Here is a 12,437-nt window from a genome sequence, read left to right as displayed (position 1 = left end):
TTCTCACATTTCCATGCTGATTCAAGTTTGATGCTGGTCAAGTGGTTGACCATTGTTAACCATCATAGAATAGCTGGTAAAGGACCAGCCTTTCTGCTGTTTTTCTGTTTTTCTCACATGCTGCCAGGGTAGGCGTTTGCGTATGGCAGAGTATGGCAGTTGCCATGCCCTAGCATTCAGACAAAACAGTGGAAACAAAGTGTGCATTTTGATGCTCATTAAAGATAATAAAAATATTTTAGACTACTGTATACTTTTAGCATGGGCGTCAGAAGCATGTATATTTTAGAGTGTAAAAATGACACTCAGTCATCAACAGTTTCAATGGTGTAGTGGGTAAGAAGCGTGACTAATAATTTTTGACACTATAACATTGCTGGTTCGAATCCATATTTAGCTTGTCTACATTTTCACATCACATATTAGATCATACAGGCATTTATTTTCAACTAAATGAAGAAACTATTTAAAAAATGCCTAACAGGTGTTTAATAATAGTGTATGGTAATAAGGTAAGTAGGGATGTCTTTATTATCGACATATGCCAATAAATTGTCAATTATTATTTTGTTATTTTAACAGTCACATAACAATCTCATCTGCCCAAGCCAGATGTATAAATATTGCAAGATGAATAATATTTGGTACATTATCTGTGAATAATTATAAAATTTACTCCATGTGCCAGGGTTGCGCAGTCGCAGTTTATTGCACTAAATATCCTTGCGTCTTTTGGATTAATGTTACCTGTGTTTTCATTTGGACGAACTTGTCACAGATTTTGCATTGCTTCAAGCTTGCCGCTACTTATGCAATAAACTGCAATGCGACAAGGTAAGACATGTTTTATTTTTAATCCTGTTTGCTGTTAATTTCATGTTTGGCCTATATTTTTAGACCCGATTAATGGCTTATGGAAGGCCAAGTGGTTCAAATATACGTGAATTTTAACACGTTAAGTACACTTTTTTATGCGTAAACAACACGTTAAGCACACGTTAAATACTATTTTACTATAATATTGTTGACATGTACTTAACGTGTTAAAATTCATGTATATTTGAACCACTTGGCCTTCCATAATGGCTTGTCCACACCGGGACAATAATCGCGCGCGTTTATCATCGACGTTTAACGCCTCGTGACTAAACAAAGTCTCGAAAAACGCTGGTGTGGACAGGCCATAACGTTGTCGTTGGTGGTTTTAATGACAACATCTGGCTGTGGGTTTGAAGAGATTGTCATACACAGTATAAATGGCAGATGGTTTAGTAGATATTTTGTTGGAGTCGCCCTTTTGCTGCAGAAATTTGAGCTTTAAAAACACATTTTAATGGATATGAGGGTAGGGTTTGTTATCTGTAAGTCTTTGTGCATGTTCGTGCATTCATTCAGTTTCGTGGATTCCTGTACACGTTTTGTTTAGATATGATGTGGTATAATTCATGGTCCCGTTACTTTGGAATATCGTTGTATGGCCAGAGGAAATTTTTCCATACCATAGGTTTTGGTGAAACGCCGCCACTGCATGCTTTTCTTTTCAACCGTGTTTATTAGGTTGAATTGCATTTGAAGTATTTGCTTTAACTTATTTACAGTCCCTCTAACACATAAAATGCGTATGTGAAAGTCCCTCCATTTATCAGTGTCCATTCTGCAAACATATTTTATCCATATAGACATGCATCTTTCCATTAGTTCTTTCTATTGCTAGTGAAGTGTAGACTAGAAAGAAGAAGGGTGTGAGATCAGGACATGACCCGGGTTAGACTCGAACTCAGATCAATGTGAGGTAGTAACTTTTTTGGAGCATATGCGCAGACTACCGTGCTACAGCTATGACTAGAATCAAAGCTTCTGACTGTAACATTAACAAGAAGTCTCATTATGATTCTGGATAAAAATCAGTTTAGATTTCATTTGGTGATGTAATACAAAATCCAGTATTTGCATTTGTCCTTTACGATTTGTTATGCAATACATTTATCCAGAAAACAATTAGTTATTACCAAAAAAATTAAAGAGATAATACATTTAGCATTCCATTTAATTACAGATGAATTTACATGAATGTCTGATCTAAAAACCATACCCTATTCATTAAGCTAGAAATCTTTCATTTGTGAAGAATGCTTGACATAGAATAAAATAGGTAGATAATTACACTGTAAAAAGTCATGTTTGTGTTTGATAAATATGTTTGTGTTTGGCCCACCTTTGTGTTTCTCAAAAACCATAAAGATTGCTATTCTAATCTCTTTAGAATGGCACTTAATCTAAAGTTACCACTTTTAAGTGTCAAATATACAATTTCACATTAAAAATGTAACGTATTTGGCAAACACTAATCCACAGCAACCTACAGTGCATTCAAGCTATACATTTTATTAGTATGTGCATTTCTGAGAGCCGAACCCATGATTTAGCATCATTCTCTAGTTGCGCTACATACTGTACATTATTATAAATGTGAAGGTGTCATTGACCTGCATAAATCTTTATATTTACAAATTGTATTTATAGCATACAGTATGCACACAGAAAAAAAGCTATGCTATTCACTTGTACTGTACTATATGAACAGAAAAATTGATATTTGCTACATAGCCTGTGCTTAAAAAAGGGTCATATTGACAGCTGTGCATTTGTTGAGTCTGTTTACTGTTTAATAGTATAAGAATAAACATACTTAGTTACAGAAAGCACACCTATCTGTATTTTGGCGTTTTTACATCATATTTTGTAATTGTCAAATGTAATTCACATTTAAAAAATCATAAAAGATTCGGTAGCACAAGAGAATGCCTGCTCTTCAGAAAGGTACCTACTATGAGCTCCATTGACACAAACAAGACAAAACATTGGTCTAATATAATAAATATGCCTTTAATAGCAATGTTGTAGTCTATTCTGAAGCATTTCTATCATTCTGTACTTGCAGCGCTAATATTCATGTGGCTTTTTCATTTTGGCACAAATTGTGACAAAAATGTACTCTACACAGATATTTTTCTTTTAAAGACTTTTAGGAGATTTTGTCGTACTTCATAGCTGTTCAATCCGTAAACAATTGGATTAACAAGTGGAGGCACTAAAAAAATGAGCATCCCTATAATCTTTTGCATATCTGCATTAACATTTGCGAACCTGTGTGATAGGATAGTGAAAGTTCCAACAATTTCATATGTAATGAAAATAGCCAGTTGAGCAAGACAGGTATTGATGGCCTTGCTTTTCGCTTCAGACCGACTTGTGACCAAGCAGATGATCAAAATCTGAACATAGGAAAAAACTTGAATAGAAACACTAACAACCTGCATTACGGCAGTGATGAACAATCCTACAATGTTATTGACTGTGGTGTTGCTGCACGTGAGCTTGAGGAGAGAGGGGTTATCACAAAACACGTTCAGAATGCGGGATTTGCATCTGGGATGCTTGCTTTGCAAGGAGAACAACAAGACGATGAAAAAAAAGTCGAGACCCCACACTAAAGCAACAATTCCCACTGCAACCTTGGGTGTCATGATAGCATTGTATCGCAGCGGCATGCAAATGGCAACGTATCGATCAAAAGCCATTGCAGCAAGAATAAACAATACACCACCCCCATACATGTGAAGCAGGAAACCCTGAAACACACAGAGAGGATAGTATGTGTAACTGGTTTCTGTTACAATATCAGACAGAACCTTGGGGAACACGGATGTGATGCCAACAAGATCATTTAGGGGAAGGTTGAAAAGAATAAAATACATGGGCTTGTGGAGACTTTGTTGCAACACAATGAGAAGCAACAGAGTCAGATTGCATATAATGCTAAGTAAGTACATGAAGATGCCGATGAAAAATATGGGATATTTGGCTCCTGAAGGGATGCAAAACGGATCCATTGTCAGCTCAAAGCTGACTATGATGGATACGTTCTCCATTATGGCTCTTGGATCTGTGAAAATCAGTAGAAAAGAAGTATGTTGTAATTTAATACTCAAAACATATTTGTATTCATTTAAATCTATGAATTAAAAATTAACCACAAAACACATGTCAGTACATTTATATCACGTAACTCACCTCAAACATTAAGTAACTGCAATATTTGTCTTGATGTTGTCAAGGTAGCGTTAGTTCTATGATGGCCATCTAAAACATCTTAGTCTTATATAGACATATGTGTTGGTGACACCATCCACATTAAAACCCCTAAAGAAAAAAAGGCGAGAGGGAAAGGGAAAAGAATATGCCAAAAGTAGGAGGCAACAGCAAAGTTGTGAGATGACATTATTGTCACAATACAAAAATGCAACATTTAAATACAAAAAAGTATATGAAAACAAAATATACTTTTTGTGTTAAGTATAAAAAAGGCACAATACAAAAGTAAAAGTGAAGTGCACACAACAAATTTGGTTATTCAGCGTTTTTAATATTTTTATAATTGAGGTGCTATATAGCGGCGCTACTGTATAAAGAAAAAGTTAAGCCCCTGTACAGTTCTTCAAGGGTTCTTCAGCGGTTCTTCTGGGTGGTTAGGGTGCTAAGGTGAAGCCCCTGTCTAGTTCTTTCAGGTTCTTTTTACAAGCCAAAGAACTACTGTTGGCACCATTTTTCTTGAAACAATAAAGTGCTATATCGCACCTACGGTTTATGACAGAGCTGCTGTATAGTACCTTAAAGGTCCAGTGTATGAAATATAGCAGCATCTAGCGGTGAGGTTCGAATTGCAAACAACGACTTACTCCATCCCTCCCTTTTGAAGCACTACGTTGTCACATTTTTGCTTCTTTGCCAAAGGAGATAACGTATTTATAAAACGCGCTTTGTAGAGCAGTTTAGGGCTACTGTAGAAACAACATGGCGAATTCAATGCAAGGGGACCCACGGTGTATTTAGATAGAAATGGCTCATTCTAACACCGTGTCTACATGACAACCTGCTTGTTCTTAATGGGCTTGTCGTGTCGCACCGCACCGCGCCGCATCCAGTGTGGACAGAATTTTTAATTATAATGGTTTCTAAGGGGCTGTGTCCACCGAGGCGCATTTACGCTGCTGAAAACGGCAGGAGCTCGGCCGAAAACGCCCGCTGCAGGCGCAGCGTTCTGGCCCAAGTTGAGCATTTTTCAACTCTGGGCGTCCAGTCGAACGCCGGCGCTGATCGTGGGAAAAACGCATAGCACCAGCGCTGAGCGGAAAAAAATGTCAACTGATGGCTTTTTTTAAAAGCGCGGCGTTACCATTGAAAACAATTGAAAAAACACGCCGGCCGCAGGCGTAAACGCTTCGGTGGACACACGGTTTAAGGCCGTGTTCACACTCCACTTCTTTTTTGAAGCTGCCAGCGTTTGTTTTACATTATAATCCTACGGAGTAAATCGTGTTTTCCAAAAAAGTCACAAGCGCTTTTTTAAACACCACCGCCGGCATCTTTTTCTGCAGCTCCGAGCGCCTTTTTAAGGTGAAAAAAGTAAAAAGAAAAAACTTTTTCTTGTCAAAAAAGACGTCAAGTGTGTTCATGGCTTAATGCGTTTCTAATGTCTTTTGTCGTGTCGCATCGCGCCAGTTGCGTCAGGTGTAGACACGGCGTAAGGTTCGCTATCAGCAATCCCAGCATCTACCTTATCAGCTCAAGAGAGAACCACTACAAATAGACAAAGCTGTCTGTGTCTTTTTTGAAGCTGCTAGCGTTTGTATTAAATTATAATCCTATGGAGTAAACCGTGTCAAAAAAAGTCCTGATCGCTTTTTTAAACGCCAGCGCCAGTGTCTTTTCTGCAGCTCAGAGCGTCTTTTGAGGTTGAAAAAAGTTCAACTTTTCTGAAAAAACTTCCTGTCAAGTATGGGATTCTGACGGAGACCTGTCATTTCTATAACAACATGCGAGGAACGTGATTGATCGAGAAGGCTCAAGCTCGAAAAAATAAAATGGCGGCCGAAACGCCCGTTGGAGCATAGTTTTGTATAAATGTAAGTTTAATTTTCACTTTCAATAACTTTTGATTGCATTTCTAGCAAGAAATTAGTATTGTAGTTTTTAAATACAGTATGTGATTGGTTATAGCAAAGACACTCTCTGTTCCGGGCCCGGAGCCTTCTCCCCGGACATGGGAAGAGTACTCCGAGTTCGGAAGAAACTGCCGGGCTCGGAGCCCTCTCCCAGGACAGCACGCCAAATACGCATACCTTTTAACCTGCTCGTGAATTATCTATTGATGAATATCACGCGTGTTTGAATTCAAATCCTCCCATAAAACGTATTCACATAATTCACATAATAGCCTACTGGGCTGGGGACTCAGGTTGAGCGATTCGAGTGGGCGTGGCTTCAGCACCAACAGCGGACACGCCCCCAGCGTTTGAGAGCAGAGAGTCCTGCTTGTTTTTCCAAGATTTTGATAACTTATTTTATTTACTTGGAATGTTTTTTCCTCCATTCAAATTTGGCTGGGTGGTTAACAACACACTTTTCTGTTGTGTGACAAACTCAGAACACATATTTCAAAGTCACTCTACTCTGACTTTTAAGACTAAGACTTTGTTGTCCAGGGTCAGTTTTGTGTTCATTGGTAAAATAAGACTTTTACTATATCAAAATCACAGAACAGTCTCAAAAAGAATGTGTTAAATAATAACACATTTTTGTCATTTTAAACACATTATGAATCATTAGATGTTAAATAAACAAAAGAGACAACACAAGGCTGAATTAAAAACCACAACATTTGTTTTGTCACTCTTTAATAAACCCTTGGAGTATTTATTCATCTTATTTCCAGTAAACTCATTAAATGTGTTGATATGATATCAGGCTAATACCCTAATGAACCCTCTCACTAATGATGCCATTGGGATGAGTTTCACACAGCATGACTGTGTATTTTGGCCTATTATTTTGTAAATACAACAAGAAACAATGCCTTTAACTCAACTCACTTTTATTGTCACATCACCACATGTGGTGAGTGAAGTCTTGGGTGTGTACTCCATACAAAGTAGAATGCAGTTGGACAGACAACTCTATGACTTTACAAACTTAAGTGACAGTATGTAGTGCAGACAAACAGTGCAAAGTATCAATATACAGACTGTACAAAAAAAGACAATATACATTATACACATATGGACAGTTTATACAAAATATACACAAGATATACACATTAGATGTTGAATATACACATTAAATATGCAGGTGTACACATGAACGTGTATGTGTAATGGATCAACCATATAGTGCACATATGAAATGGATGGTTATTGCATTAGGGGCAATGCATGATGCATTATAGTCCATGAAACTGTAGTGCATGGTAAAAAAAAGTGAGCTTTTCAGTTTTTGATGTTGCTGTCCTTCAGCCGGTGCACGCCAGGCCAGTGGATGGCGATGTTGTTGTGTAAAGAAACAGGACGTGCCTTGGCACATACACATGCACAGTTATAAGCCAAAAGTGCTTTTTAATACCGTTGGTAGACGTATACGTGTGTTTAAAGTCTGGCGAATGTAAATAGTGTGTGCGTCGTATAAACGGCCTCTTAATGACTGAATGCAAATATGCTTATATAGCATAATATAGCTAATATGTGTCGGGAACTCCAAAGGTTTTTATAATTAGATTACAGGTCCAACAGACAATGCCCCTACTGGGACTGAGATCAAATGAAGCCAAATTGGTCAAGGGATAAAGAACGGGAGTCTGGTGAGAAGGTAGTCTTGAGAGATCATGGGTCTGCACTGACTAAGTGAATTTCAGTCCCAGGTCACTTTAGTGAAGTGTGTATTATGGCCACTTGTGAGTTTGAGGCCATGAGGCCTAAAAGCCCTTTCACACCAAATGTGAATAATAGCTGCACACCCTTTTACAAAGATAACTTACACAGCGAGTCATAACATCTCTGAACTTTTAAAAATGTATTTTTTTTCAAAAACTTGTATAACTGTTTAATGTAAGCTTACTATTATAACTGTTTAATGTAAGCTTAATATTAAGCAGTGCGCACACACTGTTAGAAAAAAAATACAAAAAAAGGACATGGACCCTTTAAAATGCGCCTATAATGTACCATTTAGGTATGTGTACCCAAATGTTTACACTGGTACCAATATATAGTTTTGAAGTTCTAATATGCACTCTTTAGGTACAAAGTGTACTTTTTAAAGTGATACTCCTCACAAAAATGAAAATTCTGTATAAATTTCTTTGTTCTGTTGAGCACAAAGAAATATGTTTGGAAGAATGTTACCCACACAACAGTTCTGGAGCACCATTGTAGGAATTTTTTGTTTGTTTGTTTTGTTTTGTTGAACACAAAACAAGATATTTTGAAGAATTTATGAAAGCAAACAATTCTGGGGTACATTTGACAACCATTTTCATTTTTCCTACTATGGTAGTCAATGACGTCTCTGTCAGTTGTCAGTTGCTAACATTCCTCCAAATATCTTTCTTTGGACTAGACTTGAATGTATTATTATTTACATGTACATGACATTAAATACAGACACTATGCGTTGACTGTGGATTTCAGAAAACACAGTGGACCAAAGTCCTCTTTTCAGATGAAAGTAAATTTTGCATTTCATTTGGAAATCAAGGTCCCAGAGTCTGGAGGAAGAGAGGAGAGGCACAGAATCCATGTTGCTTGAAGTCCAGTGTGAAGTTTCCACAGTCAGTGATGATTTGGGCTGCCATGTCATCTGCTGGTGTTGGTCCACTGTGTTTTCTGAAGTCCACAGTCAACGCAGCCATCTACCTGGAAATTTTAGAGCACTTCATGCTTCCTTCTGCTGACAAGCTTTATGGAGATGCTGATTTCATTTTCCAGCAGGACTTGGCACCTGCCCACACTGCCAAAGGTACCAAAAGCTGGTTCAATGACCATGGTGGTACTGTGCTTGATTGGCCAGCAAACCCGCCTGACCTTAACCCCATAGAGAATCTATGATGAGAGACACCAGACCCAACAATGCAGATGACCTGAAGGCCACTATCAAAGCAACCTGGGCTTCCATTACACCTGAGCAGTGCCACAGGCTGATTGCCTCCATGCCACGCCGCATTGATGCAGTAATTCATGCAAAAGGAGGCCCAACCGAGTATTAAGTTCATAGAAATGAACAGAAATTTTCATAAGACTGACATTTCTGTTTAAAATAACCTTTTTTATTGATCTTATGTAATATTCTAATTTTCTGAGACACTGAATTTTGGGTTTTCATTATCTGTAAGCCATAATCATCAAAATTTCAAGAAATAAAGGCTTGAAATATTTCACTGAATCTATATAATATATGGGTTTCAATTTCTCAAATGAGTGAAAAAAAATATTGACCTTTTTCATGATATTCTAATTTTTTTAGATGTACCTACTGTAGATCAAGGACGTCAACATTTTTTTGGACATTGGTATTTCTAAAATCCTGCGTACTGCCATGGTTGTCTCCTCATATAGCCTGTAGGCTATTGATTGCAGAATCTGCACCTCTTCTGTGGCCATCACTCATTTCCGATACGAAACTTCAAAATGTGCATAAAACCAGGTTGGAAACCTGGCTACATTATAACACCGAGGCGTTCATCCTTTCCTGGGCCGCTTTAAAAATGGGGGCATAAATTAACAGTATACCCACTTCTCCAGGCACCACGACACCGGCTTATGGCTGTAGGTCATGGTTCAGGCATAGCCCATCTGGTCAATCTGCTGGGGGAGTTTAAAGAGGGGCGAGGTAGTAGATCCTGATCTGCTCAATGAGCGGACAACAGCAGCAGATCTATACGCGTCTTTGCATTGACTTTGTATGTAATTTACTCATGCAAAATGCCTAATTCGCGTTTGGTGTGAACCCAGAGTTAAAATAACGAACTAGCGTAAAAGATGTCCTGTGGCTCAGTGGTTAGAGCATGGCACTAGCAATGCCAAGGTCATGGGTTCGATCACAGGGGAATTCACATAGTCAGACACAAATGTATAATACAATGCAATGTAAGTCGCTTTCAATAAAAGCGTCAGCCAAATGCATAAATGTAAATGTAAAAGACGCGAAATGTGAATCGCCCCGAATGCATCTCCAGTGTTGTTTAATGTATAGTTAACAATTCTTCAATATAATTTTTTAAAATATCAGTATTAATTTAAAGTATTAGTTTAAATGACGCGAAAAGTATTAGTCATTTGGGTCATCATGTTAACACATCATTTTTTAAAGGTAGGCCTAATGTGTACTATAGGCTATAACAAAGAAATGCCCATTTTCATATTATTAAACTCAGATGGGACGTTACAGAGAAGACATTTGTATTATTTGTATGAGTGAAATATAACTCAGTAAGCAAAGTCTTGTCCAAAATAAAAGTCTTTAAAAGGTACAAAAATGAAGGCTTTGGGTATGGAATCAATACTAAAGGTTTCAATAATCAATATGCAGTTTTTATGAATAATATAAAATCATAGTTCTGGTCTATGTTTATCACTTTATTTGGCCGTTTTACGGAAGACCTGTGGCATTGTTTACATCAGACCTCCTGTCCCAGTATTTTTATTTTTCCAGGGTTGCCTTGATAGAAAAAAGCTTCTGTCATTATCTGCGTACATACTGTGAGTTTTATTTAATATTGCATGCAAATATAAACAGTGTAAAACCAATCTATACAAGCAAGTCAAATTAAAGTATAAATAGTGCTGTCATTGTGCTACAATGCACTTACTCCAGCTTTTCTCTTAAATATATTAAACCACAAATATGAAGCACAAGCATGAAAAGAATCTGATCAATGAGCACATATAGTATTTGGAAATTTCATTTTAACAGTTCATAAAATTAAATATTAAAAAATATTGAAACAGGATGTATATTTTAAAATGTAGCCTATAGCCTGGGCTATAGTCCTGAGTATAACACATAGAAACTGATGGCATTTATATTACATTTATGTGTGTGTCTTAGAGTGAATTTAAGATACATTTGAACAAATCATATGTTCCCGGAAAAAAAAACATGACTTTGGCATTGCTAACAACATGTTATACCAGCTGAGCTACAGGAACAGCATTTGCAGTATTGTAATTTTGTCGAATTTTAAATGAAATGTTAATAAAAATCAAACTCATGACAGTAGAAATCAGTTAACACTGATAATGCAATGCTGCACCTCTGCATTCTGTATTGAACATATAACGGGAAGCCAGTCCTAGGTTTTTTCAGGTTCCTGATTCTTACTGTTTGTTCCTGTTTTTCTTTTTTCAAACAGTTGTGCCATTGTTCTGCCTTTACGGAAACCAACTTTACACTGAGATTTTTCTTTTAAAGACTTTTAGCAGATGTTTTCGTATTTCTTGGCTGTACAGTCCGTAAACAATTGGGTTCAGAATAGGAGGCACTAAAAAAATGAGCAGCCCCATAATCTTTTGCAGATTTGAATTGACATTTGCAAACCTGTGTGACAGTACAAAGAAAATCATGACAATTTCAAAAGTGATAAAGATAATTAGTTGAGCGACGCAGGTGTTGATGGCCTTGTTCTTTGCTTCAGATCTGCCTGTGGCCAAGCATGTGATCAAAATTTTCACATAAGAAAACACTTGAATAGAAAGACTAAAAACCTCCATTGCCGCAGTTATAAATAATCCATAAATGTTATTAACTGTAGTGTTGCTACAGGACAGCTTAACAAGAGAGGCGTTATCACAAAACCCATTTACAATGTGAGATCTGCATCTAGAATGCAGTCCCTGCAAGGCAAACAACACAACGATCAGTAAAGTATTGAGGCTCCAAAAAAGAGCAACAATTCCTGACACAACCTTCGGTGTCATGATAGCATTGTATCGCAGTGGCATACAAATGGCAATGTAACGATCGAAAGCCATTGCAGCAAGGATGAACAAATATGCGCTCCCACTCATATGGAGCATTAAACCCTGAAACACACAGAGAGGATAGTATGTATAATTGGTTTCTGTTACAATGTCAGACAGAACCTTGGGGAACATGGATGTGATGCCAACAAGATCATTCAGAGGCAGGCTGAACATAATAAAATACATGGGCTTGTGGAGGCCTTGTTGCAGCACAATGAGAAACAACAGAGTCAGATTGCAAACAACGGCAAATAGGTACATGAAGATGCCAATGAAAAATATGGGATATTTGGCTCCTGGAGGGAAGGAAAATGAATCTAGGGTCATCTCAAAGCTCACGGTGATGGATAAGTTCTCCATTACACGTCTTTGGAAATTACTGTGGAAAAAAGAAATAAGTAATGTTTCATTATAATTAAGATATTTTTGATATATCATTTTTAACCAAAATTTCCTTACATAAATTGAAATAAAACATAACTTATAAAACAATCAGAGGAACATCTCATGATTAGCACTTACTACCAAAAAAGTCAAATCATCAAGCGTGAAACACCTGACTCCTATATGTATTGCCATCTTAAT

General features: G+C 37.3%; 2 protein-coding genes across 2 annotated transcripts; both read right to left on the bottom strand.

Moving 5' to 3' along the window:
• Positions 1-2,996: 2,996 nt before the first annotated feature.
• On the bottom strand, positions 2,997-3,932 carry LOC130565179 (olfactory receptor 1-like). Its single transcript, XM_057351764.1, has one exon. It carries the CDS (start codon positions 3,930-3,932, stop codon positions 2,997-2,999), a length of 936 nt encoding a protein of 311 aa, XP_057207747.1.
• A 7,344-nt stretch (positions 3,933-11,276) lies between these two features.
• Positions 11,277-12,212, bottom strand: LOC130564677 (olfactory receptor 52L1-like). The gene has a single exon (XM_057350976.1). The coding sequence runs from the start codon at positions 12,210-12,212 to the stop codon at positions 11,277-11,279; it is 936 nt and encodes a 311-aa protein (XP_057206959.1).
• Between the last annotated feature and the right edge of the window lie 225 nt (positions 12,213-12,437).

This window comes from Triplophysa rosa, linkage group LG14 (assembly GCF_024868665.1).
Source record: "Triplophysa rosa linkage group LG14, Trosa_1v2, whole genome shotgun sequence".
NCBI classification, from domain to species: Eukaryota; Metazoa; Chordata; class Actinopteri; order Cypriniformes; family Nemacheilidae; genus Triplophysa; species Triplophysa rosa.
The sequence above is the reverse complement of the archived record's forward strand: the minus strand, read 5'-3'. Positions and strand labels throughout refer to the sequence as shown.